Source organism: Pteronotus mesoamericanus, unplaced genomic scaffold, assembly GCF_021234165.1.
Source record: "Pteronotus mesoamericanus isolate MK-2021 breed Mesoamerican mustached bat unplaced genomic scaffold, CSHL_Meso_final scaffold_21, whole genome shotgun sequence".
Lineage (NCBI taxonomy): Eukaryota > Metazoa > Chordata > Mammalia > Chiroptera > Mormoopidae > Pteronotus > Pteronotus mesoamericanus.
In genome coordinates this window covers 4168020-4193962 of record NW_026555310.1, presented here as the reverse complement: position 1 = coordinate 4193962, position 25943 = coordinate 4168020, and the positions used below count along the sequence as shown (strand labels likewise).

Sequence of the window (25943 nt, the reverse complement as noted above, 5' to 3'; positions counted from 1 at the left end):
TTTCTAGGTCGAGCTGACCAAAACTTATATATTTATGCACCAGGATATTGTACAAGGATGAGTGTCTGTCAACAGCAGAATGGATGAAAAATGGTTGTGTGCTCATACAATTAAACATACAGCAACAAAAATGAGTAAAGGACATCTAGGCACTGCGGCCTAGAATCTCTTAAGATAATGTTGAGAGAAAGAAGCAAAGCACAAAAGCATGCACATTAAAATTCCCTATATATAAAATTCAAAATTTCATGAGTGATAAAAATACTAAGAAGAAGAAATCAACAATTAACATTAAAAAGGCAAGATAGCGGTTACCTGTGGAGGGAAGAGAAGGCTGTCCTGGGCGGACGCATGGGAGTGCTTTTGCGTTGTTGGCAGTGGTGTTTTTCATGTCATGCTTGTTCTTACTCAGATGATTGTTTTATGATTTTCTTTTAGAATTAAGCTATACATTTACATTTTATGCACTTTCCCATTTGTGGGAAATTTTTACAAGGGAAAGAGGGTTTAAAAATTCCATCTCAGTGCTAGCTGGGTAGCACAGTTGGTTTGAGCAACATCCCAATACACCAAGGCTATGGGTTCAATCCCCAGTCAGGGTACATACAAGAATCAACCAGTGAATGCATAAATAAATGGAACAATAAAATCGATGTCTGTCTGTCTGTCTGTCTGTCTCTCCCTCTTCCCTCCCTCCCCACTTCAATTAAAAAAAAAAAAAGCCCAGCTCAGTGAAATTTGAATTGATGATAAGGATATTTATGAAAACCTACAGGTGAAATTATTCTCAGGATCAGGAATAGTTGTCCATTTTCTAGTCTGCTTATCTTTATTATTAGCAGGTTGCTGGTAATTGTTACTGTTTTATGTACATCTTTGCTGTCTGAGCCAAATATATGCTTAGTGTCCAGCCAATGCATGTGACCATATGGCCCACATTTATTGTCCTGACTTCACTCCTGCCCTCATCCTACTTTTATTTCCTTTATTTTCCTTTTACTCTTATTTCCACATTTAAATTTTTTAAAAAGTCCTTGCATATTTTTAAAGCTATTTTAAATAAGAAAGACTATAAGTACATATGTTTGATTTAAGTTAATATTGATATTCCCTAAGTACCTTTAAAAAAAAAAGAATACCGCGCATGTCTTTTGGCAGTAGAGGAATTTTCACTGGAATTGATAACTAGCTAAAAATAATCTACCACGGTACAAACCTTTCAGGTATTGTGTAATGTCAGATAGGCTATACTTGTTTCTGTTTTGTTTTCTTAATGAGCTATACTTCCTCCTGTTTAAAGGGCACCACTGTGTGCACAGCCAGCTGCCTTCAGCTTCATAAACGAGCAGAAAGGATTGCATCAGTTCTTGGAGATAAGGGACATCTGAATGCAGGCGACAACGTGGTGTTGCTCTATCCACCTGGTGAGTGTTGAGTTGGTAGTTTGGACTTAAGCTCCATTACTAGACTACAAACTGTAAGAGGACAGGAACTCAGGGCCACCATATATGACCATGTAGACTGTGCACCTCCGAACTCCAGAAGGGCTATTCACATAGGCTAAAGTGTAAAGCAAGCCTCGTCCCTGGAGTTGTGCAGCGTGATGGCTCTTCTGGGACCCAGTCTATTGTATTTACTTTTATATTTCCATCATCTAAACATAGTGCCCAGCACTATGGTAAATATCAAATGAATGAAGGAAGACTTCCTGAGTTTTGAGATGCTTTGTTTCTAGGAGTGTTCAGGAATGAGACCATTTTAACCCAGCTTCCAAAGAAAGTTGTCCATGGACTCTTTTGACTTTAAATTCTTCATAGCATGATAGATGTGTAGTGTTCCTCGATTACTGCTTCTTTCATTTTCCATGCTCTAATTTAATTCAGCAACCTTGTCTTCACAGTTAGAGGGACTAAGAATTATTTGATGACAGTTTGATGTAAATATTCCAATTTTTAGGTGAAATATTTGAGTTGTTCCTGTATTTATCCTTCTGCCACCTAACACGCTCATATATCCAGCTCTTTTATATTCCTTATTTGATTTTGCTGTGATTGCTATGCTATTTTATTTACATTGATAATAAGATTTCTTAGGCCCTGGTTGGCGTGGCTTGGTTGGTTGTGGGTTTGATTGCCAGTTGGAGTGCATATGGGAGGCAATCAGTCGATGTTTTTCTCTCTCTCTTTTTCTGTTTCTCTCCCCCCCATCCTTTCTCCTCTCTCTAAAAACAGTGGCGGGGGGAAATGTCCTTGGATGAGGATTTCTTTAAAAAGTTTTCTTAGAAGGTCATCTGGTAAAGGAATCCCTCCTGTGGTGTTTCTGTGATACCATCTTTCATATAGTTTATGACGTGGAGATGGGGCAGAACACTTCCTGCGGAGGCTGGCGGGTGGCCTGCCCACCAAGTCCAAACTATGCAGTTTTCTTCATATGGAGACACACTTTACCTCCCTATAACTTGTGCCCACTGATGGAGCTACATGTTAGAAGTCTAATCACTCTTCACGTATGAGGAGAGGACCCAGAAACAGTGGAACTATCTTTTGGAGGGCCAACCCTTTGTCGTACAGGCTTCCTTCCCCCCGCCCCCCCGCCCCGGGTCATTGTTCTAGGAACCCATCTGTGTCACTGGCTGGCATTGTTGTGAGAGTCTGCCTTTAGCTTTGGTGAATTTTTTTTTGAAGACTCTTTTCAACACATTTGCCCATTTCATGATGGGTGATTTACGAGCATACCTGCCCACACTATGCTGAATGTTTAGCAGCTTTTGCCCAAAGACAGTATGATCCCTGCCCTACCCCTCATTCACTCGATACTGCCCCAAGTGACTTTTTTTGTTTCCCCGGATGAAAAAAGTCCTCAAAGGGAAATGTTTTGCCCTTGTGGAAGACGTGAAATAAAAAATGTTGGAAGCACTAAAAGGCATCAAAATTGACGAGTTCTAAAACTGTTTTGAGCAGTGGAAAAAACATCTATATAGATGTATTGCATCAAATGGAGAGTACTTTGAAGGAAACTCAAGTTTAAATATGTAAGAATAAATACAGCCCTGGCAGGTGTGGCTCAGTGGATTGAGTGCCGGCCTGCAAAGGTCGTCAGTTCAATTCCCAATCTAGGGCACATGCCTGGATTGCAGGCCAGGTCCCTTCCCAAGTAGAGGGCACTCAAGAGGCAACCACACATTGATGGTGCTCTCCTTCTCTTTTCTCTCCCGTCCCTTCTCTAAAAATAAATAAATAAAATCTTTATTTAAAAAATAATAAATACACAATTTTTTATAAGTTCTGGAATTTTTGGGTCCTATCCACATGGTGGCCTTCTATGCATTTAGAGAAAGCTCAGGTGTTCCTAATCTGTCCTTTCCCCATTCTTTTATTTACTAAGTTCAACAGCCCTAATTTCTGCAGTTAATTCTCCTAAGTGACATCAAGAAATGATATAAAAATACCTTCTTCAGGTATCTTTCAAGAGTTTTTTATACTTCTGACTTCCTTTCTTCTTATTGATTCTTGGCTTCTCTCTATATATTTTTAAAGTTGTTTTATGTGATTCCTCCTTTCCCTTCTATCCCTTCTCAATTTTAAACATTTCTGCTGCTAGTGTCTCTGTTAAATTATGGTCTAAATAAATTATTTGGCACATGATTTAATAAACTGGTTTGGGAAGACCTGCCATTTAGTTTTGCAGGGCTGGGCAGCTCAGCAACTCTGTCTTGCAGGCATCGAGTTAATTGCTGCGTTCTATGGCTGCCTTTATGCGGGGTGCATACCTGTGACTGTCCGACCTCCTCACACTCAGAACCTTACCGCCACATTGCCCACAGTCCGCATGATTGTCGATGTAAGTACCAAGTGTATCTTGTCCTCATTTTATAACATCCAGATTCAGACAACTAAGGACCTTACTAATTTTCCAGTTCTGTTGAATCAAAGTCAAATCTGTATCCTGAAAACTGCCCGTTTTTCCTTAATCTGACCAAAGTGACCAGCATTATTCACTGAAGGACTATTCCAAAGTGGTTATTGGTGAGATACAAAATTGTGGGCATTTATTGTGAACATTAAAGAAGCAAAGCTATCGTGGTAATTCTCCGTAAAACTTGTTTTTTCCCTCGTTTTAAAAAAATGTTCTAGTATTTTTTCTGTAAAATAACCAAGATAATTTTATATGCCAAACTGAATTCTCCCCAATGTCAGGTCACTTTTATTTTGGTTAATTAATTTGGTTAAATTCAGTCTATATATGATTCAGCATAGTATTAAAAAGTATCCAGATCTTGCTCTGGAAGTGATAGAAGTTTGTATAGGACATGAGAATTGAGGAAAATGAGATAAATCTCTTTATATTAACAAATCTTTTATCCTAATGTACTGTAAAGCAAAGAGTTACAAAATTCCAATTTATATAATATTTGTTTCTTTAAGAACTATTGCTCTGTCAGCAGATGGAGCCTACAGCATAAAAAAACATGTTCACCAAAGCTAATTTTATTTTCAATTCAGCAACATGCCTTTGTCATTGCAAGATGAGCCAGAGCGGCAGGGAGGGAAGCTTCCTTCCATTGACAGAGTTTATGGGGAAGGTGGGAAGCAGGCACTTTGCATTTTTATGTGTAGGTGAGCAGAAAAGCTTAGTTTCTGTGAAAGCACAGAGTTCCTCAAATTCAGGGTATGTTCTAGGTCTAGTTTTACCAGCTGTTCACTAAACTATTGCAAACATTAGTTCCTTCAGAGATGATCATCTGACTTTTCTCATTTCCTGAGGACTACAAAATTCATGTTTTTATTTATATTATTTTTATTCATTTTTTTCTTTTTTCTAAATAGAGGGAGAGCAACAGCAAACTGTGGTTGCCTCTTGCACGCCCCCCTACTGGGGACCTGGTCCAAACCCCAGGCATGTGCCCTGACCGGGAACTGAACCGGCAACCCTTTGGTCCGCAGGTCTGCACTCAATCTACTGAGCCATACTAGCCAGGGCTTTTGTATTTTCTTTTGGTTTTCATGAAACCAAAAGATTGTAGGATCCATACTGAGATTAGAGCTATGAAATATTTGAGTATCACTGTTGTAAATAAAACTCGTGTCATGAACAGGTCCATCATTCTGGGGCGATTAAGTGTTACACATTACCAGAAGGACAATGTAAGAGGAACCACTGACCTCCATTGTCCTGTGTGTGTTCTTTGAAAAACTAGTACTGCTGTCCATTGTGGTGTGCGAGTTGCTTTTAGCAGCAACCAGAGCCTCTGGTGCTACATGGGGGCTAAGCCTCCTGGTGCTTATTTCTGTTCATTTGTTTTCTAGGTCAGCAAAGCCGCCTGCATTCTCACCACGCAGATGCTAATGAGGTTACTGAAGTCCCGAGAGGCGGCAGCAGCTGTGGATGTAAAAACCTGGCCAACCATCATTGACACAGGTGAAGGGGAGACTTCTCCAGAGTTGAAGCAACAAGAGCATTTATTCCCTGAAAGTTCATAAATTCTTACGCCAAGGATGTTTATGTAGCTCTTATGTCACAACATACTCCCTTTGCTAAGACAGAGGCAAAACTTAATACCTACTCAGCTTACATTACCAAAAGGCCAGATACTGCAACAGCCAGTTCCAAAGAAGCAGATCACAATATGCTAAGGACTCTAGAAACAAAAAATGTCTTGCTGTTACTCTTGGCATCATGAAATGGTGGTTAGATTTTTATGCTGGATACGACCATATACATGTAAGGCCATGTAAAATACTGAGAAGATCTGATGCAGCCTGTATCTATATGTGATATAGCAGAAACAGCACTGGAATAGGAGTCAGAAGGTCAGGTTCTAGTTTGAGCTTTAGTACTTAACCTTGTCCGAGGTTAGCCTTTTCTAAAACGCTACCTCCCCTTACCAGACTCACAGTTATTGAGAATATCAAATGCAATATGATATGAAAGTTCTTTGAAAACCATACAGTGCGTGAATTTTAGATGGTGTTTCGACTAAAGAAGAGACTAAGGCACAGGGCTCCCTGGAGAATGGTGCAGGGGAGTGTGTGCATTGCGGAGTCAGGCAGACGGGGTTTAAATCCTAATACTCCGTTCTTCTCTGAATATCCTCACTAACCTGGGCAGAACTGTCTATTATAGGGGTTATAATAACTACTTCATGGTGTTACAAAGATGAAAATGACATAATGTAAAGCATTTCACACATAATCATAACATCTTTATTGAGGCTTTACTATGGGCCAGGCATCTAACACGTACTACCTAATTTTTAACTTCGCACCAACTCTATTAGATTGGTGTAAATTTTATCCTCATTTTACAGATAAGAAAACTGAGGCACAGGGAAGTTAAGTGGTAGCACTGACATTCAAACCCAGTCAGTTTAGCTCCATTCCCAGCCTCTTAACCATTAATTTCCTTCCTAACTTAATTTCAGTAAGTACCACATAGTGTTCACCTGACAAACATTTAATACGTACTTAAATGCTGGAAGGACATGCGTTTGTACTTATGGTGTGCCAGAGGCTGACCTAGAATTTTTTTTTTTGCATTTGTTGCTTAAGGACTCAAGCACAGTCATATACAATAAGTAGCACAGATGGATTGTGTTGGTGTTAGTGATGCAGACAGACAAAGACAGATCTACTATGACTGTTGGACTCATTCACATTTCAGGAAGACCTGAAATATGGGCTGTGATACAGACACCAGGAAGGTTTCTTTAGGCACATGGATGACCCTACCCTTCACAAAGGTGGCTTGAAGGTGATAGAGAAAGCTCTCGGTTTGACCAGAGGTGGGCGCCCAATGATAGAGAAATCTAAAAGTCAGAGTCAGAATTGCTTCTTGATCCAGAAAGCCAAAGGAGCTGTTAAAAAGGCATGGCTGGAGCCAGAGACAGCCTTGATGTCCTTGGTTTTGACATATTTATAAAGCAAATTTGGAGGGAAAGTGAGAGGTACAGAAATAAAATTATTGCTAAAAACCTGCTATGTTAACCTGGAGGAAAACACCTTTTAAAGCAGTCCACGGTTAATATAACATGTTCCAAACTGTAAATAATGAACTTTAACTTCAAATCAGCATGGTAACAATACGCTTTTTGAGGATTTAGTCATTTGTTTTCTAAATGCTTTGAATGAATTGACTTCCCAACAATTCTGTGAGGGATGGTATTATTACCATCTTAGAGATAAGGAAACAGGTGCAAAGAGGTTAAATAACTTTTCAAGGTCACATCATTGAAAAATGGCAGAGGTGGGGTTTGAACATCAGCAGTCTGCTTCACTATTTTTCAGCTACTCTGTAATAATACCCCTCACTAACCTAGTAAATACATATGCCTGATATAGATTTGCTTGTTCTTATTGTCTGGTGGTGTCCTTAACTCCAACCCATGTCTAGGAGTGACATGTGTAAGCTGCTTGGTTAAACATGAGAAGCCTAAGCTTTAGTAAATCCCAGAAGCTAAATTCAGCCATAGCAGGGCCATAGAAAACCAGTTAAAGAGCAACGATTTTCATGTTCCAACATATCTGATTAACATCAGATTTTTTTCTTTTCCTTACAGATGATTTACCCAGGAAAAGATTGCCCCAGCTGTACAAGCCACCTACTCCTGAGATGTTGGCGTATCTTGATTTTAGTGTCTCTACAACAGGCATGCTTACAGGAGTGAAGGTAGAATAGTCTGGAGATTCTCTCTCTCTCTCTCTCTCACTGGATGCTGGTAAAATGCCAGGCCTGCAAAAAATAGAGATGACCAGTGCCCTGGGGACTTCAGATGTAGAGGCCAGCTGGTTGTACCAGAGACCAGTAGGCGGAGGATCAAGGGTCCCTACTATATTTAAATAAAAGCATCGGCTCTTCCGGAATAAGTTATCCCAAGGAATTTATGTTATGCCGTGTTCTGAACCTAGCATACAAGCGAACAGATAATAAGAGTTACAGAGAGTATGAAGTTACAGATTCGTATTTTATAAAACTCAGTATTGACTGGTGAACAGAAATTTGTTACCTTAAGTTAGACTTGGATTAAACTTTTTGAACTAGTGAAAAATACACATCATTTTGAGGAGTTTGAGGCACTCAAAGCATCTCAAGACTATCGGTGGAGCTGTTTTTCTGCAGTGGGATGTTTCATCCTGTGCCATGTTCCTTACTTTCCAGATGTCCCACTCTGCAGTCAATGCTCTCTGTAGAGCCATCAAGCTCCAGTGTGAGCTGTACTCTTCTCGGCAGATCGCCATCTGCCTTGACCCTTACTGTGGACTTGGCTTTGCACTCTGGTGTCTCTGCAGGTAGGAATGGAAAAGCAAAGAACCGTAACGCGTGGGGATGTCTGTGGGAGCTCTGACCATCTCGGCCTTCCCTTTGCTCCCTTAATTTGGTAGTTTCGATAAAATGCTGATTTTTTTCCTAGAATTTCTGTACCTAATGTATCTCTGATGTTGGTTTAGTTGTATTTGTATTCCCTTTTTTTCTTTTCTGTAGTTTTATGCCTTACAAAAAGATCAGTGATCTTACTACCTGCTCTCTGCTCCATCCTGTAATCCTCATTTTAGTAGTAGAGCCAAGCAGAAGGATGGTACTTGGGTAAAATATGTCATGCTCTGACTGCCAGGCGCCACCCCGAGGCCTGACAGGAAGGAATATAATGAGGTGGGGTGACAGCATGTGGCTGGAAAGTAGCACGTCCGCCCCAGCCAGATTGTTTCTTGTGGAACAGAAAGCATATTGCCAGTCCTTCCACTGTCCGCCCAGGGAACCTGAAACCTACATTTTCAACTCCTGGGTGGAAGTCTCCATGAATCCTTCACAGACATGTGCAACTCCCCATTCCCGTCTGTGTCCCCATCTTTGTTAGGATGGGGTCATTCACTTCGGGGCCCAAACTAGGAACTTGGGCATTATCATCAACCTCTCTGTATGTCTCACATCCAGCTAAATGTCATGTCCTTTGACTCAGTTGTTCCTAAATCTGTATCTATACATAGGAATCACCTAGGGGTCTAAAAAAAAAAAAAAGAGAGATGGGCCTTTCCCAAACTTACTAACAGATCTCCAAAGGTGGAGACCACAATTCCATTATTTTTTATTTTTTATCAACATAATTAAAATTTAGTTTTCTGTTCAGGGTATTGTTCTGAAGTGAATTTAATTAACAAATAAGTCGGTTTGGTAATAGCTTGGCTGGATATCTCTGTCCCCTTGAGAAGGGCCAGCGTTTTTTAATACAGGGTTCCTGGCCCCTGGGGATTCTGACCTACACTCAGGTTTGGGAAGCTGAGGACTCGTGGCTGTAGATTATGTGTGATACGTGACTCGGCCGTTCCTTTTCACCCCGGCTGCACTGTCGGAGTTGCAGCCCTCATCATCTCTCACCGAGACTATTCCCGTCTCTCCTGAGTGTCTTCGCCTTCAGTGTCCCGTGTCTGCAGGCCCTCGCCCATGTTTCTAGTTTTGTCCCAACGTAAAGCTGCCATGACTGCTGGGTGAAGTCTAACTCCTTCACGCGATAGTGAAGCCCTTTCATAGTTTGACCCCAGTCCTTCTGGCCTCACCTCTCACCACTCGCCCATGCATCCTGAGCTCTAGTATTTCACACTGAAATAAATACTATATTTCAATAGTGTTTCTACTATTTTTGTCCACCTTAAACACGCCATGCGCTTTTATACCTCTGTGCGTTTGCAAACGCTGTTCTCTGCCTGGAATCCTCGCATCAGCATCCTCACTTCCTCCAGCCCCTGTCAAACTCCTGCTCGTTCTTCAAGCTGCAGCTCAAGTGCCTCCTACACAGCTAAACACCCCCACCCCCACCTTTCCTAATTTGAATGACTTGCTCTTTATTCTATGATCTTGGCATCCTTTATTCCCATCTCAGTTACTATACATACCACAGTCTGCCTTATTTTATAGTTATTGTGTCCTGTGAGTTGCATGTGAACAAGACTGCTTCTTAGACCTCTGTATCTAATAGGACCCTGTGCTGCCCTTCGTGGTCAGTGAATATTTGTTGAATTGATGGTCTTCTAAAACATCAAGACACCTAGGACGACTTGAGAATGTCAGCTCTTGTCCTTTTTCATTGCAGTGTCTATTCAGGTCACCAGTCCATCTTAATTCCTCCTATGGAGTTAGAAAACAACCTTTTCCTCTGGCTTTCCACTGTCAACCAGTACAAAATAAGGGATACATTCTGCTCCTATTCAGTAATGGAGCTCTGCACCAAAGGGCTTGGAAACCAGGTGGAGGTGCTAAAGGTAAGAAGCAGCTGCAGCAAGTAGCCAATCCTGAGAGGTTTTAAAGAAGTGGGGCAGGTATGATCCTAAGGAGGGGCTGACAGGCATGTCTGCTTGGTTACTTCTAGGCAGTCAAACAGGTGTTTGGAAACCTCAGGAAGTTTCTGTCTTCCACTTTGTAATTTACTGCACTCTTTCAGAGTGTAATCTGAGTCTTAATTTGTGGAGAAGAAGATGAAACTGGTTGGGAGGCTGAATGGGAACAACTTTATATAAAGGTGAAAGGGAACTGTTACCTCCAATAGGATTTTTCACAGTAGAATCCGCAACCTCAGAATACGAGAGATTGGGGACGACCCCAAGTACAAAAGGGTAGCTCAGTCATGTCTGTATCCAATGATCATTTGTCTGACTAGCATACAGGAAAGTCAGAAAACACTGAATTTTCTTTAATAGAGAAGTATGACCTTAAGAAAGAGGCAAGAGTTATGATCTCCAGGGTGCTAGATTTCTTTCTTTTCCTCTTAGTCCCATCTCTCCAATTTGAAATAGGGAGAAATATAAGGTACAGGAATGGGGAGAGATAAAAATGGATTGCTGAGAAACCTAAGATTTTTAGATGAAAGAGAAAAGGAATAGAGAAAGAGCACATTTACCAGTGGGAATGACTTTAGTGGAATGCCTTGGTATTTTTGGAAAACTTGTCTTTTCTGGGTGTCTAAGGTGAGATAGTTCCTTGGCTTTTGCTGACCAAAAAGATAGAGCAATGGCCATGCCTGTTCAGTTCCTTTATGATCCTGCTAACGTTAGCCCACATGCATGGTGTCTTACAGACCAGAGGAATCAACCTCTCCTGCATCCGGACGTGTGTGGTGGTGGCCGAGGAGCGACCTCGTATCGCCCTCCAACAATCCTTTTCCAAACTCTTTAAAGACATCGGTCTGTCTCCTCGGGCTGTCAGCACCACTTTTGGATCAAGAGTCAATGTAGCAATATGTTTACAGGTGACTGTCGTGAACTCTTGGTTGGGAACAAATGGAAGGGGAGTGTGTGGTGCTCTGGAGCAGAGGCCTCGAAGACAGACTGCCCGGCACGAGCTCCAGTTCCACTAACTTGCTGTGGGATTGTGGGCTTTTTATTTGGACATTGCTGTGCCTGATTTTGCTCATCTCTAAGATGAAGATAATAGTATCATCCTTCACAGCATTGTTCTATAGAATCACTGAGTTACTAGGTGCTACACACTTGGAGCTTTTTTGGGCATTTGAGCAGCCATGTAAATGTTTACTATTCATAGTAGCTTTATGGTCCACAACAATGACCAGAGAAGATTTCTGTGTCCTTTGGATTTTATTTATATCTTACCTTCTGTTTTTCTGTCTCCTCCACATTTTAATAACTTTTTTGCAAAGGAAGCACAAATAAGCCTGTATTCTTTTCTCCAGCCAGATGGCAGTTTTGCTGTGTTATTCCTGATGGGTAAATAACCAAGAAGAACTGAGTCTGGTTTTATGGAGCTTAGAGACTAAGAAGGCAAATATAGGCATGGGCAAGAGTGAGAGTTTAAAAGAAGGAGCACACATGGGTGGTTACTTTCAGGTCTCCTGTGACCGTAGTCAAGTGACTTTTAAGAAGCAAGATGATGCTTTAACCTTGGACCCCAAGTGTGGGCCCCTTGTGGTCAGCTTGGGTCAGTGTTAATTTTGAAAGCCCCATGGATGCTGACCTAGCTTGTCCTTGCTTTGAATCCAGGGATGAGGACTGTCCTCAGCCTGGTAACCTTCGTGCTTCTCTGGCCTCTGAGAAGGCCCCTGGCCCACCCTCCCAGGGGAGGAGGGGAGAAACACAAGGATAAAGCCAGGCCACGAGTCTCTTGGAGATACTGACTGCACCCTGCCTCCTCTGGTTGAAGAGAGGGTGAGCTTTCCAAATAGAGTTTGGGTTTTTGATGTATATGGCTAAATTATCTATTTCTTGATTTGAAAGTATAGAATACGGGAATATAGCCATTTAAATTTTAAATAATGCATTGGTTTATTTTTCTTTAGGGAACCTCAGGGCCTGATCCAACTACTGTGTATGTAGATCTGAAATCATTAAGACATGACAGGTACAGTAGGTTTATTTTGCTCATTCTTTATTATAGAGTTCCTTAACATAAGAAGTTCTGAGCCTTGCCCTGTCTACTGTGGCTCAGTGGATTAAGTGCCGGCCTGCAAACTGCAAGGTTGCTGGTTCAATTCCTAGTCAGGACACATGCCTGGGTTGTGGGCCAGGCCCCCATTTGGGGGTGTATGATAAGCAACCACGCATTGATGTTTCTCTCCCCTCTCCCTCCCTCCCTCCTCCTCTCTCTAAAAATAAATAAATAAAATCCTTAAAAAGAAACGTTCTGAGCCTCAGGAAAGCCAGCCCTCTTCCTCATCCTTTTGTTTGTATCTTCCAGGGGGGATGGAAAGGGGGAAAGAATTTGTTCTCATTATTAATACCAGCTAATATGTACATTTATAAGAAGAAAGCTTTAAGTCTCATAGTTGCTACACTATTCTTTAATATTAAGATGTAATACTCTCTGTCTGTGTAAAAGTATTTTGTGATCGTTGATATAAATTAAACTAAAATGGATAGACTCTTTCTTCTGAAAAGTTTAAAAATAAATGATGGGACAGACAAAATAAGTGAAGCAGAGTAGGATTTTTGAAACACTTTATCTAAACCCCAGAGGGAAAAGCCGCCTTCCTCATGGGCTTACGAGGGAATTTGAGCAGTGTCCCAAGGTGAGCACCTGGCCCCAGGGCTCTGTGACCCTTTCCCAAGTCCCGCTGACTTACGCTGGCGTGCCCCAGGCACTGGCCCAGCCTGTACAAGCAGTGCGTCTCCCGAATCAGTGGTTCTCCGCCGGGCATTTGACAGTGTCTGGAGGCATCCTTGGCTGTCCCAACAAGCAGGTTGCTACTGACATCTAGTGGGCAAAGGCCTGGGATGTTGCTAAACATCCTACAGTGCACAGGATAGCGAGCCCCTCACAAGAAATTATAACAAAACATTATCTAACCCAAAATGTCGATAACGCTGACTTTGAGGAACTTATTCTAACATAAAAAGGAGAGACAAATGAGAGGTCTTGGGAAGGCAGTGTATAGCTGTAGTAAACATGGTACAGTCATTTTTTAAAAGGCTTATATGTAGTAAATATTGTTCTTCTGCAGGGTTCGTCTTGTGGAACGGGGTGCTCCCCAGAGTTTGCTCCTCTCCGAATCTGGGAAGGTAATTTATTTTGACTGTTGGGATGATGGACTGTGCAGAGAAGTAGTTCATTTTAAAGAAACCTGAAGCTATATAATATATTAGTACCCAGGGCAAGACTTAATTGAAATCTGGAGATAATTCAACATTTCAACTGAATCAATACTTTCAAATTTATGTGGGTACATAGATAAGAATTCTCAATTTGAACTTTCTTAATATCCATAGATTTTTATAAAAATCTGACATGTTATCATTATTTGACAAACTAGCAAAATGTAATATTATATTCAAGGTGGAGAGATGAGTAACACTTAAAAAGAGCCAATTCTATCTTTATAAATGTTACAAGGAGAAAAATAGGGTGGCAGATAGGGGAGCAGTGTGATTTAAGATCAGGGAATATGTACATATGTTTATAGTTCAAAATCAAAGTGGGGAAGAGATTACAAATACTTTAGAGTGATGATGTCTGGGGATAAGATTTCTTAGATTAGTATGGGGCTTTAAGAGAGAGATTTCAAAGATAGACTTAATTACCGCCTTAGTTTATGTGGGCTGCTGTAACAGAATACCAGAGACTGGGTGGCTTATTAACAACAGAAACTTATTTCTCACAGTTGTGGAGGCTGGAAAGTCCAAGGGCAAGGCAGCAGCAGATTAGATTCTGCTGAGGGATTTCTGGTTCGTAGATGGCCATCTTGTTGCTGTGTCCTCACTGGCGGAAGAAGTGAGGGAAGTCCCTGGGTCCCTTTTATAAGGGCACTAATCCCCTTCACTAAGGCTCTGCCCTCCTAATTTAGTCATCTCTCAAAGTCCCACCTCCTCATACCATCCATCACACTGGGGATTAGGTTTCCCAATCCTAATTGGGAACATTCAGTCTATAGCGTTTTGAACAATTTATTGAGGATGATGGAACATTAGCATAAGCTTTCAAATTCCTTATCCCTTTAAAGAGATTGCAGTGATCCTCTAGTGATTCTGAAAGGCAGAGGAGAAGATTGGGAAGAGAAAAGGGAGCTGACTTATCCAGTGGTGGAACAACCCCATGGGGCACTTACTCCCATTTCACTCTTCTGTTAAAACTCTTCCAAGGGGGCTTGGGTTGATCTTATCATCTTGTCAGATCTTCATGTGCGTCAACAAGTGGTTGGGCACCTCGGGAGCTGTACCACAGCGCCTGGCCCAACCAGTGGGAGTGGTCCTTTCCTCTTCCTTCCTTGGGGTTTCAGATGTGTGAGTCAAAATAATCGTTGTAGGGTTTCTCAAGGAGCTGGACGCTCTAGAAACACAAGATCAAAGGGGAGGTTTAAGAGACAGAATACAGGTAACCAGATAGGCCCGGAGCCATTCCCAGCCAGCACCTGTTTCTTCCTTTTCCCTCCTGAGAGAGATGCTGGGCCCTCGGGTGCCTTTCTGTTCTCCTGCACAATTGCCGCCTCCCTCTCTTACTCTTCAGGCTGCCCTGACTCTAGCACTCACTGTAGACTGGAGTGGAAACTCTCAGGCAGCTCCTTCCTGCTTCCCCTTCTGCTTGAAGGGGTTTCAGTGCCATCACTCCAGTGAACAAGAAGGGGCAGTTACATGGTTAAATTAGTCTACAGATTCTTAGCTGTTACCATTCTGGTGTGCAGTTTCTCATCCCCTTGAAGGAAGGCAGAGAGGTTGGTTCTCTGATTTATTTTTGAGGGTGAATCTTACTGCGCCCCCTATCTTCACTGAGCAGGATCCTGTGGGCGCCGCCTCGGGGGGCTCCTGCCCTCGTGCTCTCCCAGGCCCCACGAGAGGGAAGGCGGGCCGGGGGCTGCATTCGTTTCCTGAGGATCAGCAGATTTAATTGAGTCTTCGTGTTTACCCCTTTGATTCTTAGATTTTACCTGGAGTAAAGGTGGTTATTGTTAATCCCGAGACCAAAGGGCCTGTGGGAGACTCTCACCTCGGAGAGGTATGTATAATTACACCTTCACTCTGAAAAGTCATCAGAGAAAAGTTTTAGGGGTCATAGTCGAGAAGTAAGAGAAAATGTAGATTTAGCTTCCCCCTCCACTGTGAATTTTCATCTTTTAAAAGACTTTTAATCTTTCTTTGTAAAGCACGAGGCACGAGACTGAAGTGGACAGAAGGGGAAGATTTGACACCAGGACAGAGAGGCGATTTAGGCACCAAACTAGAACTAGTCCCAGATTTGTCCACTGACATTCCCTCAACTGAAAAGGAAAATAGGCAAATCCTACCTCTTCCCACCTATTTAAGGAGCCATAAATACTAAAGTTCTAAAATTCATGCAAATTTTATATTCTATCCCAAAATGCGTTTAATTTTTGTATTAATATAAATATTTATATTAGTGTTCTTAAAGTCTTAACTTTTCTTCCCCACAATCTTTGAGGGACACTGATGTGCCGCCCCATAGCTCGCTGGGGCTGGGGTGGGGGTTACTGTGGGAACAGGGGCCCGGTGACCTGGGCCCTGCCACATACCAGCTTCTCAGTATTGGGCAAGTTACTTACCATCTCTGGGCCTCAGTTTCCTCATCCATAAATAGTAATTGCGCCTATCTAGTAGAATTGTGTGACAATTAAATGCATTAATACCTGTATCTGTAATGCACATATGGGGGGGGGCAAAACTGGAATTTAGTTATAAAAAAGTTGTGTGTTCTTATATGTCTAAACTTCAGTCTCCTTCAAAGTACTCTCCATTTGATGCAATACACCTATTAAGACATTTTTTCCACTGCTCAAAACAGCTTTTGAACTCACCGATTTTGATGCCTTTTAGTGCTTCTGCCGTTTTCTTGTTTCACCTCTTCCACGTTGGCAAAACGTTTCCCTTTGAGGGCTTTCTTCACCTGGGAAAACAAAAAAATGTGACTTGGGGCAAGATCATATGAATAGGGAGGGTAGGGTACGGGGGTCATGCCGTTTTTGGTCAAAAACTACTGAACACTCAGCACAGTGTGGGGCAGGTGTGATCATAAATAACCCATCAGGAAATGGACAAACACGCTGAAAGAGTCTTCCAAAAATATTTCTCTAAAGCTGAACGCAGCCTCTCACAACAATGCCTGCTGGTACCCTGATACAGATGAGATTCTAGAACACTCACCTAGCAGGGGAAGCCTGTACCACAAGGGGCCTGCCCTCCAGAAGATAATTCCATGGGTCTTTTTGGGCCCCCCCTTGTAGAGTGCTGCCCGTTAACACATCTCAGTAAATACTAGTGTTATTAACCAGTGTTAGCTGTTGTGCTGTTCTCCTGGTAAATTCACATACCCTGTAGCGTTTCCTTGAGGGCTTTTCCCTTAGTTTCAGAAGCACAGAAATGACCCTTGACAGATTTGCAGGACTCTGGGAGAGCCTGAGGGCTGAGCCTGGGCGGCAGCCAGTTAAGACCCTGGCCTCTGCCCCACGGGCTTGGGAGTGAGTCTCCAAGTTTCCGCATTTCAGGCGAGTCACTCTTTGTTCTTTCATTTGTAAAATGAGAATAATGGTAGCGCAAACTATATTGTCATGTCACGTATGTCAGGAGTGCATGAGATAAAGCATATAAATAAAATACCTCACAGTTCAGCAGCTGGTAAACACTGGAAATGTCGGCCGCCTTTATTGTTGCAGTTGTGTTGTTGCAGTTGATATAAAAATGATATTAAAAAAACTAAAACCAGGTGTCCCAAGAGAATTGAACTGATACACAGTACGTGCTCTTGGTGAAATGTGACCTTTTCTTGTAGATTTGGGTAAACAGTCCCCATACGGCAAGTGGCTATTACACCATCTACGATAGTGAGACTCTTCAAGCTGATCATTTCAACACGCGCCTCAGCTTTGGGGATGCTGCTCAGACACTCTGGGCGCGGACAGGATACCTTGGTTTTGTCCGCCGGACCGAGCTCACAGCGGCCACTGGAGGTACGCCCCACGGCAACCGTCCCTCTCCGTGCCACTCTGCGGTTCAGCCAGCAGCGCTGGCTGGCCTTCCTTAGCCCGCCTTTGGATTGTGGAGTGTGTGTCCTTATTATTCCCTCCTATGACTCTTGAACCCATATGTGAATTCATGTTTATTTGCAGACAGACTTTGCCCCCCAAAAAGCACCTAGGAGGTAATAAGCAAGCACCCAGGGCACCACATTGGGTCCACGTCGCCTCAGTCACAGAGGTGTGCCTGAGGAGGAGCACGTGCCTCTGGCAGGACACAGACCCTTGGCCCTGTGGGGGCGACTCTGAACCCCAAGCAGGCCCCTGGGACAGATACTGCATCTGTTAGCTCTTGCTACTCCCTTGCACCATTTGGGGAGGAGGAGGAACAGCCCTAATCCCTGATGGGGAGTCCAGTCCGTGCAGAGGGGCCACCTTGCTGAAGTGCTCCTCTGTCCCTGCAGTGTCTCGTGTTGGATTGAAGACTGCTTAGCAAGCCCCTGGTGTAAGCGGCTCCCCAGTCCTCCTCTGCCCAGTTAATTGTCATGGCTTCGGTGCTGCCTGCCTTCAGTCTGTCCTCCTGGTAGCATGGAGAGCAGTTTTAAAACATCCAACCCTGAATGTACCAGGCACTTCAAGAACTAACACAGACACTGCACTGGACTATAGAGGCCTGAATTGAGCCATGCCATTTCTCCTTAGTGTCTTGCATCTGTTTCATGCCAACCAGCATCCATAGTTTCTCCTCATTTCGTGGGGAGCCAGGAACATACTGGAGAAGAGAGAGGCGAGACCTCACCTCTGCCATTTGCTATGTGAACTTGAGCCATCACTGAACCCCTTGGTTTCCTTCCTGGAAAATGGGAGTTATAATGTTTCCTGCCTTGTGGAAATGGTGTGGGATTAAATTACATGATGCATTTAGGTGCCTAGAACAGTGCCTAACAAACAGAAAGCACTTGCTAGTCATTAACTACTGTGTTTCTGTTTTGTTTTGTTATTACAATCTTCATGAACTAGCTTTTCTTGTTGATGGGAACTCTGCTGGACTCCCTCATCCTTCTCTGTCCAACAGCTCCTAGTATTTGTTTTGCTGAATTTTCCAGAAATCTACCTTTTCCTGAGAATATTGCTTTCAGAATCTAGCGAAATAATCTTGTTAAAAATGCAACATCTACATAGGCACAAACAGTGTAGCCTTGTATATACAGTGTGCATAAAATCTTAAAAAGAATGAAATTTCTGCCATGTCCTAGCCAGATCACAACCCCATTAATAACCAGAACTAGTCTCTTTACATTCTGTAACCCTCCTCCTTATATCTGGGTCCCTTGAAGCTGTCTAGACACAGTGATACAATGACACATGTTCTTTTTTTTCTTATCTCAGATCCTCACTCTTCTCCTTTCTTCCAAACATCATTTGGCCAGTTACCGCTTACTCTTAACAGCCCAGCCTGGCTTCAGCTTTTCTAGGCCTCTCTTGAGCCTTTGAGCAGAAATTGGGGTGTATTCCCTGCCCCCTAATGCCTTGTGCACACTCCTGTCACTGGGCTCACTGCATAATGGGACGCCTGTTTGTGTGTCTGTTTCCCCCCCGTAGCAGGAACTGTCAAGAGCAGGAATTGTGTTTTGGCATCTTTGTCTCCCCAGCACTTGGCACAATTCCTGGTATGTAGTAGCAATAACAATAATAATAATAGCTAATTTTTTAGCACTTACAATGTACCAGGCATCATACAAACTACCTTACATAGATTATCTCATTTAGTCCTTACAGCAGCCTTCTGTTTTTATCTTGTCTCACTGAAGGGAAAGCAGGACTCAGAGGCTTGAGTAACTTGCCCAGAGTTACACAGCTAGTGAGTGAGTGATGGAGCCAGGTGACAGGGCAGGCGGTCTGAGCCCTGTGCTCTTGATTCCGATGTTGTATTGCATTCAAAACATGTCTGATGAACCAAATTTCTCTCTTTCTTTATGTCAGAGCGTCATGATGCGTTGTATGTGGTGGGAGCTCTGGACGAAACACTGGAGCTGAGAGGACTACGATACCACCCCATTGACATTGAGACCTCAGTGTCTCGGATCCACAGGAGCATTGCCGAATGGTAACTTCCCCCTCCAGCACAGGCTTCCCGCCTCAGCTGCAGTGTCAAGTAAAACTGATCTAAGTAGTCAGCTGTCTACACCAAGTACCACCTACAGGCATGGAACTTGGGGTGCAGGGGCGGGAAGGCTAAGAGAATAAACGGACTGATTCTTGTCTCCGTGTGCCATCTGCTGTGGCAGGGGAGGCCATGGAGACCCTGAGACAGGCTCTGAGAAACCATGGCGGAGCAGAGCTGAGTCCTTTTCAGTGACAGATTCTTCCCATTGGAAGGGATCTGACTGATACCTGCCTCTAGAAAGTCGGTGTAGAATGGCGGGAAGAACCATGACTTTAAGGTCAAAAGACCCAGCCTAAGGGCCTAGGTCTCCCACTTGTGCTGCTTCCCTCCTCTGTAAAAATGCTTTCTCTGAGACTTCCTGGTTATTGGGAGGATCCAGTGAAAATATGCTTATAAATTGTTAAATGGCAAACAGATGAAAAGGATCATTACTTTTATCTGGTCTAATTTCCCTCTCAGTGCAGGAAATTTCCCCCTCATTATCCCTGAAAAAAGATCATCCAACCTCACATTGACTTAAAACTCCTTAAAATTAAAACAGTGTAGTTTTTCATATTGGTTTTTATTCTGGGTCCTTGACGATACCGAGTCTGTCCAATTTATTTTCTACATATTTGTCAATGTGTCCTTACTCGTTTTTTGTTTTTCCCCTTGCTAAAAAGCCACAGTTCTTTTCATGGTTGCTCGTGCTTTCCAGATGCTTCTTTGCATAAAAATGTTCTCCTGTTGGTTGGAGTCTCTTCCCCAGACCTGAAAAATGCCCCCACAGCATAAGAACAATGCAGAGAAGCTATGTGCCAAGGTTACCCTCTAATTTTAGACATCCCGCTTTTAATGCAACCAAATATTGTGTACATTTTCCTTTCATATGGTGCTTTGCTTCCTAAAGCATACCAATGGTCAGGTCATACCTTCTCAGTAGTCCCACTCAGTGTAAGATGACTTACTCCCGTATGGCACTTTTATGGCATAATAGGAGAGACATTTGTGTGGGACACTAAGCTCAGACGAGCCCAGGCCAACTCCCTTCCTGCTGGGTATAAGAATATTAGCCAAAGTTCTTATGTTGCAAGTAACAGAAACTCTTTTCAGAAAAACTTAAGCAAAACAGAGAGTTAATGGAAAGAATACCTGGCTATCCCAGAGGTTCTTAAAAGTCTCTAACTCTGGTTCTCAAGAAAGGTAGAAAGAAGGCCATCAGGAGCCTCTCTCCTCCTCCTTGCTAGAGCCCTATGGGCATGCACGCCATTCTTCCTCCTCTCGCTGAAGAGCCGTTCTCTGTGATTCTCTGCACACCTGGCTACCCCGGGACTCTCAAGTCCACATGTCCTCAGTTCAGCTGATAGGCTAACAACTTTCAGTTCCACTTCCAAACTCCCAAGAGATTTTGGGTGGCTCAGCTAATCATCTGTAATCGCAGGGACAAGGTTATATATTACAGAACGTGTCTGCTAAGAGAGAAGACAGTTCTCTGAAATGGGGATAAGTCTTGGGTAGATACTGTAATAGATGATTGATAAATGTAATGATATTAACTGGATGTCATTGAAATTTCAGTGCAGTGTTCACGTGGACCAACTTGCTTGTGGTGGTTGTGGAACTGTGTGGCTCTGAACAGGAAGCCCTAGATCTGGTTCCTTTAGTGACAAATGTGGTCCTGGAAGAGCATTACCTCATCGTTGGCGTCGTGGTTGTGGTGGACCCAGGTGTTATCCCCATCAACTCCAGAGGAGAGAAGCAAAGGATGCACCTCCGTGACAGTTTCCTAGCTGACCAGTTAGACCCCATCTATGTGGCTTATAACATGTAACCAGCCTTGTGGAGGTTACAGGGGGGCCATCCCGGAAAACCACAAGGACCAAAGACCAGTGGCTTAGGAGCAAGCTTTCAAATGATGTGAGATAAGCTGAGATGGCTCTGTTATATCCTTCATCTCATCCTGTGGGATTCTGCAATCACATGATACACAGAAAAGGGAAATTAATTCTACGGTGGCAAATGAAAAAAATGTTAACAGTTACGAGCTTTGACATAGCGTGAGCAGCACGTTACTAAAGCAATTACATGCATGTTGCATATTTTTCATCTGTTGTATATACTTGTATTTTTATCTAATGCCATTTTAGAATTTTGTAAGGGAGTTTAATGAATTCTCATAAAGGGGTAGTCTGAGTAACACAGTTCCCCGCTCCGTACTGTATTTTGCCTTTTACCATAGCTAGACATTCTGCAGATTTTGTTAACATGGAACTACTCATCTTACTTTCAGTCAACTCTTAAGCAAATCAGATAACCCACTGAATATGAAAATTACTTTATATGTATAATTCTCGACTGTAAAACATTTTGACCAGTGTTTTAAACATGTAAATAAGAATACATACAATTTAGCTTAAAAAAATGAAGAATTGGCTTGTATAGTTGTAACAATCAAAGTAGAGACATTTCTACTTTGAGAGAATTTCATATATTCTCTTAATGCAGTGTAATTGAATAGGTAACTAAAAAATGCAAATTGTTTGCAGGTTTTGCTGCACATTGTACTGTGTCTATATTGGCTGGTGTATTTTATAAACTAAAGCTGCCTATGATTGTTTTAAAAGCTTGCATTCCCAGAATCAGCTTAAGCTCTTAAGAATTCAGCCTGTTTCTACAAGCTGAAAAATCTCAGTTTAAAAATCAAAATGTTATGAAGAAGCTCAGATTTAGTAGATCCCACCCTATTCTAAGGAACCACAATAACACACTCTGGCCCCCGTGTTGAAACTGGCTTTCAAATGAAGAGTGACTACGTAAGGACTCAGAATTTCCTCTTTTTCCAGGCCCAGTATAAACTGTGTCTGCTGTTTATACATGTAGCTTCTCTTTTTGTGAAAACCAAGGAGTGTCCTCTGTTCTTCCAGGTCACACAGGCCGGGATTTTAAGGACAGGAGTGATAGGTTGGGAAGGCAGTGAGATCAACATCACATGAAACTGTCAGGCCACATAACCGTACATCTCAAAATTGACCAATTTGAGTTGCCAAAATAGTCAGGCTTATGCCGAAATAGGGGAAGCGTGCTGGTTGCAAGAAACTCTTGAAATAACTAAGTGGCCAGGCCAAGCAGACCAAGCTTGGGACTGGGTCTGGCCTCTGACTCGGTTTCCTTTCTTTGGTCTGATACTTCATGCATTTGAATATAGTTGAATTTCTTTATTTTTTTCTTACAGAAATATTTTTAAAAATTAAAAAAAATCAAAGCAAACAGAGTTAACATGTTAAATCAGAATGGTTCTCTTTGACCCACTCTGGTCTATTGTGTAAATATTTATTTAGACTATTTTAATAATACATATTATTTACCCCACTGTAACATCATGTAAACTAAATATGTTTTTAAACAATTTTTAAGACTTGTAATTACCCTGAAAATAAGGTTTATAATGCAAAGACCAGACCCTTCGCCGTGGCAGCATTCTTGGGGGCTGCCCTTACAGCCTGTGACTCAAAGTCACTTTATGACCCCCTTCCACATAACCGCCCCCCCTTCCTCCCAATTCACTCTCCGCCGCAGGCAGACCTCAAGACATTTTCCAGTTCCAGATCTCTTTTTCAGCATTTTGGATGAAGTTAATTTACACATGATAGGAGAGGTTCTAGGATGTACAGGAAAAAAGCACTCACATTGGGGCAAACAATCCCAGCGAGTAGCAGTGGTTTGCTTTGCAAAGAAAACAGCCTGCTTATTTGGAAAGTGATTTTCTTAAAACAGTTCTTACTGATTCAATAAACAAAACGAGGGACCCTGAGGAGTAAATAGTTCTATCTCCATAATCCATAAGTTCTCAGAAAAAAATACAGGCAGGGTCTGTTCCATAGGTTCCTTTGATCATTCTTTACTACACAAGTTAGGGTGTCTGCTAGGAGTATCATGTGAGCCACATCTGTCATTTTAAATTTTCTAGTAACCACATTTTTAAAAATACAAAAGAAACAGGTGAAATTGTCTGAAGATATTTTATTTAGCCCAAAATATCAAAAATACTGCCATTTCGATGTGGAATCAATATAAAAAATTAATGTTTTACTTTTTTCTTCCTGTTAAGTCTTTGGAATCTAATATGTGTTAAGCACATCCCTTTTCAGACTAACCGTGTTTCAAGTTTTCAGTAGCCACATGTGGATGGCTAATCGCTATGATATTGGACAGTACAGACCTTCAGTAAGGTAATCCATTAATCTCAAAGTGTGGCCAATTTCCAGATACTTAGGGGCTGATTATCTAGTTATATAGGTCCTAAGGCTTCTGATTCCTCTTCATTTTCTCCTTTCTGCCTTGTGGCTGCTTTATTGATCTTTTGCAAATCCCCCAAAGCCAAAATATGCTTGTGGAGAAAAGAAAGCTGAGAAGTGTCTCTGGGAGCTTCATTAGCTCTGGTAAAGCACGTCTGTAAGGGGAAGAGAGTGCAGCCAGGAGCATAGAGGTGTTTGTGCCTGGTCTGTCGCAAACTCATACAGCAAAACTTTCCCTTGATGACAAAATGCTCTTGCTTTTTCCACATTAATTAGAAATTTTGTGGTAAAACTGACTTGTAAGGCAAGCCCAAAAGGCCATTATTGATAGAGCCTTGCTAAAACTCTGGAACACATTCTGTCTGGGTTTTTATGACTATGAAAAAGAAAACTAAATTAATAGCAAACCCCCTTCCCCATTTCAGTTAAGAGAATTCCATTCATCTGAAAGTTTTTGACCCCCCATTCCATCACTCGGCAGAAGTAACTGAGAAAGGGGCCGTCTCAGGAACACCCCTAGGCTCTAGGGAGTCTCAGAGCTGTGCAAAGGTCCTCTCCTCCGGCAGTAAGACCCTGGGAAAGACCAGCAGGCTAATGGGCATCAGTGAATCCACAGTCTTTACTCCCTGCCTCACAAAGGGCCCCAGTTACCCCAGTTATCAAGTAAGTCCTTTCCTTCTGAAGCTGTGCTGCCTCGGGCTGTTTAGGGACCATTACCTATCTATAGATCATGTGGGGGTGTCTCCTTAACTTTAGTCTCTGGGCAATGCTTGCTTAATTAATGCTTTTGTTGAATCAGCAAAGGGCCTGAGGCCTTAGGGTTTTCTTTCTTTCTGTTTTTATTAAGGTCTCTGCTCCTGGCATGGTGCTCAATATCTTGGCCAAATAAATTACTTTCCTTGAATATCCAGGAATCTTTCAGACTAAAGCAATGAGGAGTTACCACCTCACCCTCAAACTCCAACATGATCTATGCCTTAGTGTTGTTGTTATTGTCTGCTTTGATGTAAAAGCAAGAGTATTTGGAGCAAGAAGCTGCAGTACTCCAAATATACAATAGACCTTTTCTTTATCATTCATACATGTCTGGTTTAGGTATATGTAGATGGACCATGCTGTTTGTCCAGAAAAAGAGAGTGTAAAGATATAAGAATAATTTTTTAGTCCTAAATGCCATTTTGTTTACTTTCTGTCAAGATATTTGCCAGTGTCAAATTCAAACTATAGTACTGTGTAATTATGTATAAAGTTTTTTATTTATTTGAAATTAGACTAGATATACATTTTTAAATTTAACATCTGGCTGGACAGTGTTCTATTAACTCATTGAATGTGTTTCCTTTGTCTTGTGTTAATAAATATTGATGCCTGGTTGTGTTTCATGCTTCACACATTGGGAGAATGATAAATTGTAATTTATAAATGTTAAATCTAACTTCAGGTGGTGATACCCGAAGATTGCTAGAGTGGTCTAAGAAAATGAACACAGAGATCATAGTAAATAAGTGCTATAAAAGGAGGCCACATCGAGAAACATTAGAGCCGTTTTGAAAACTAAGAAGCCTTTTGTCAGGAACAATTAATTATAGCTTAGTTTTCCTCCCACTTGTGTGGCATTTGTGAGTTTTAAACTTACTACTTTGTGTGAATTTTAATTTTTTTCTAATGTGTAATTGAGCTGGATTTCAGCCTTCCCTAAAGTAATACTTAATTTGCTCTTCCATTTCCTGGTTTCAAGAAACTTGATGGGAGCCCATCAGATTGTGTGTGTTCTCAGACACTAAAACTTGTCCTTGAATTATGGTCCAAGTTCCTTAGGCAGCTGAGAACATTTTTTTCATTTAGCACATGTTTATTGAGTGCCTTCCCACTAGGCACAAGGCACTGTATTAAGAACTGAAGCTACAGAGAAAACTATCAAGTCACTGCCCCCAAGGAAATACAGGAAAACAATGCAATATAATTAAGGGTTAGAAGTAGAGGTGAACTGTGGGACCAGGTAGGATAGGCACCCAATCCAACGAATAGCGAGGAATACATGCTGGAGAAGGTAACGTCTGAACTGAGTTTTGAAGGAGGAGACAGCCAGATAAGATCAAGACAGCAA

At 42.1% G+C, this 25943-nt stretch overlaps 1 protein-coding gene across 3 annotated transcripts in view; it reads left to right on the top strand.

The window, feature by feature from the left end:
• DIP2B (disco interacting protein 2 homolog B) overlaps positions 1-25103 on the top strand; it is a 215057-nt gene extending 189954 nt beyond the window's left edge. For all 3 annotated transcript variants that reach the window (XM_054591118.1, XM_054591119.1, XM_054591117.1), the window contains exons 26-38: positions 1301-1424; positions 3719-3840; positions 5307-5418; positions 7556-7665; positions 8155-8285; positions 10082-10250; positions 11063-11233; positions 12278-12339; positions 13439-13496; positions 15349-15423; positions 17212-17389; positions 19379-19502; positions 21120-25103. In XM_054591118.1, coding sequence (XP_054447093.1) covers positions 1301-1424; positions 3719-3840; positions 5307-5418; positions 7556-7665; positions 8155-8285; positions 10082-10250; positions 11063-11233; positions 12278-12339; positions 13439-13496; positions 15349-15423; positions 17212-17389; positions 19379-19502; positions 21120-21372 — 1689 coding nt within the window. In that variant the 3' untranslated portion in view covers positions 21373-25103. The remainder of the gene's footprint in view (positions 1-1300; positions 1425-3718; positions 3841-5306; positions 5419-7555; positions 7666-8154; positions 8286-10081; positions 10251-11062; positions 11234-12277; positions 12340-13438; positions 13497-15348; positions 15424-17211; positions 17390-19378; positions 19503-21119) is intronic.
• The last annotated feature ends 840 nt before the right edge of the window (positions 25104-25943 follow it).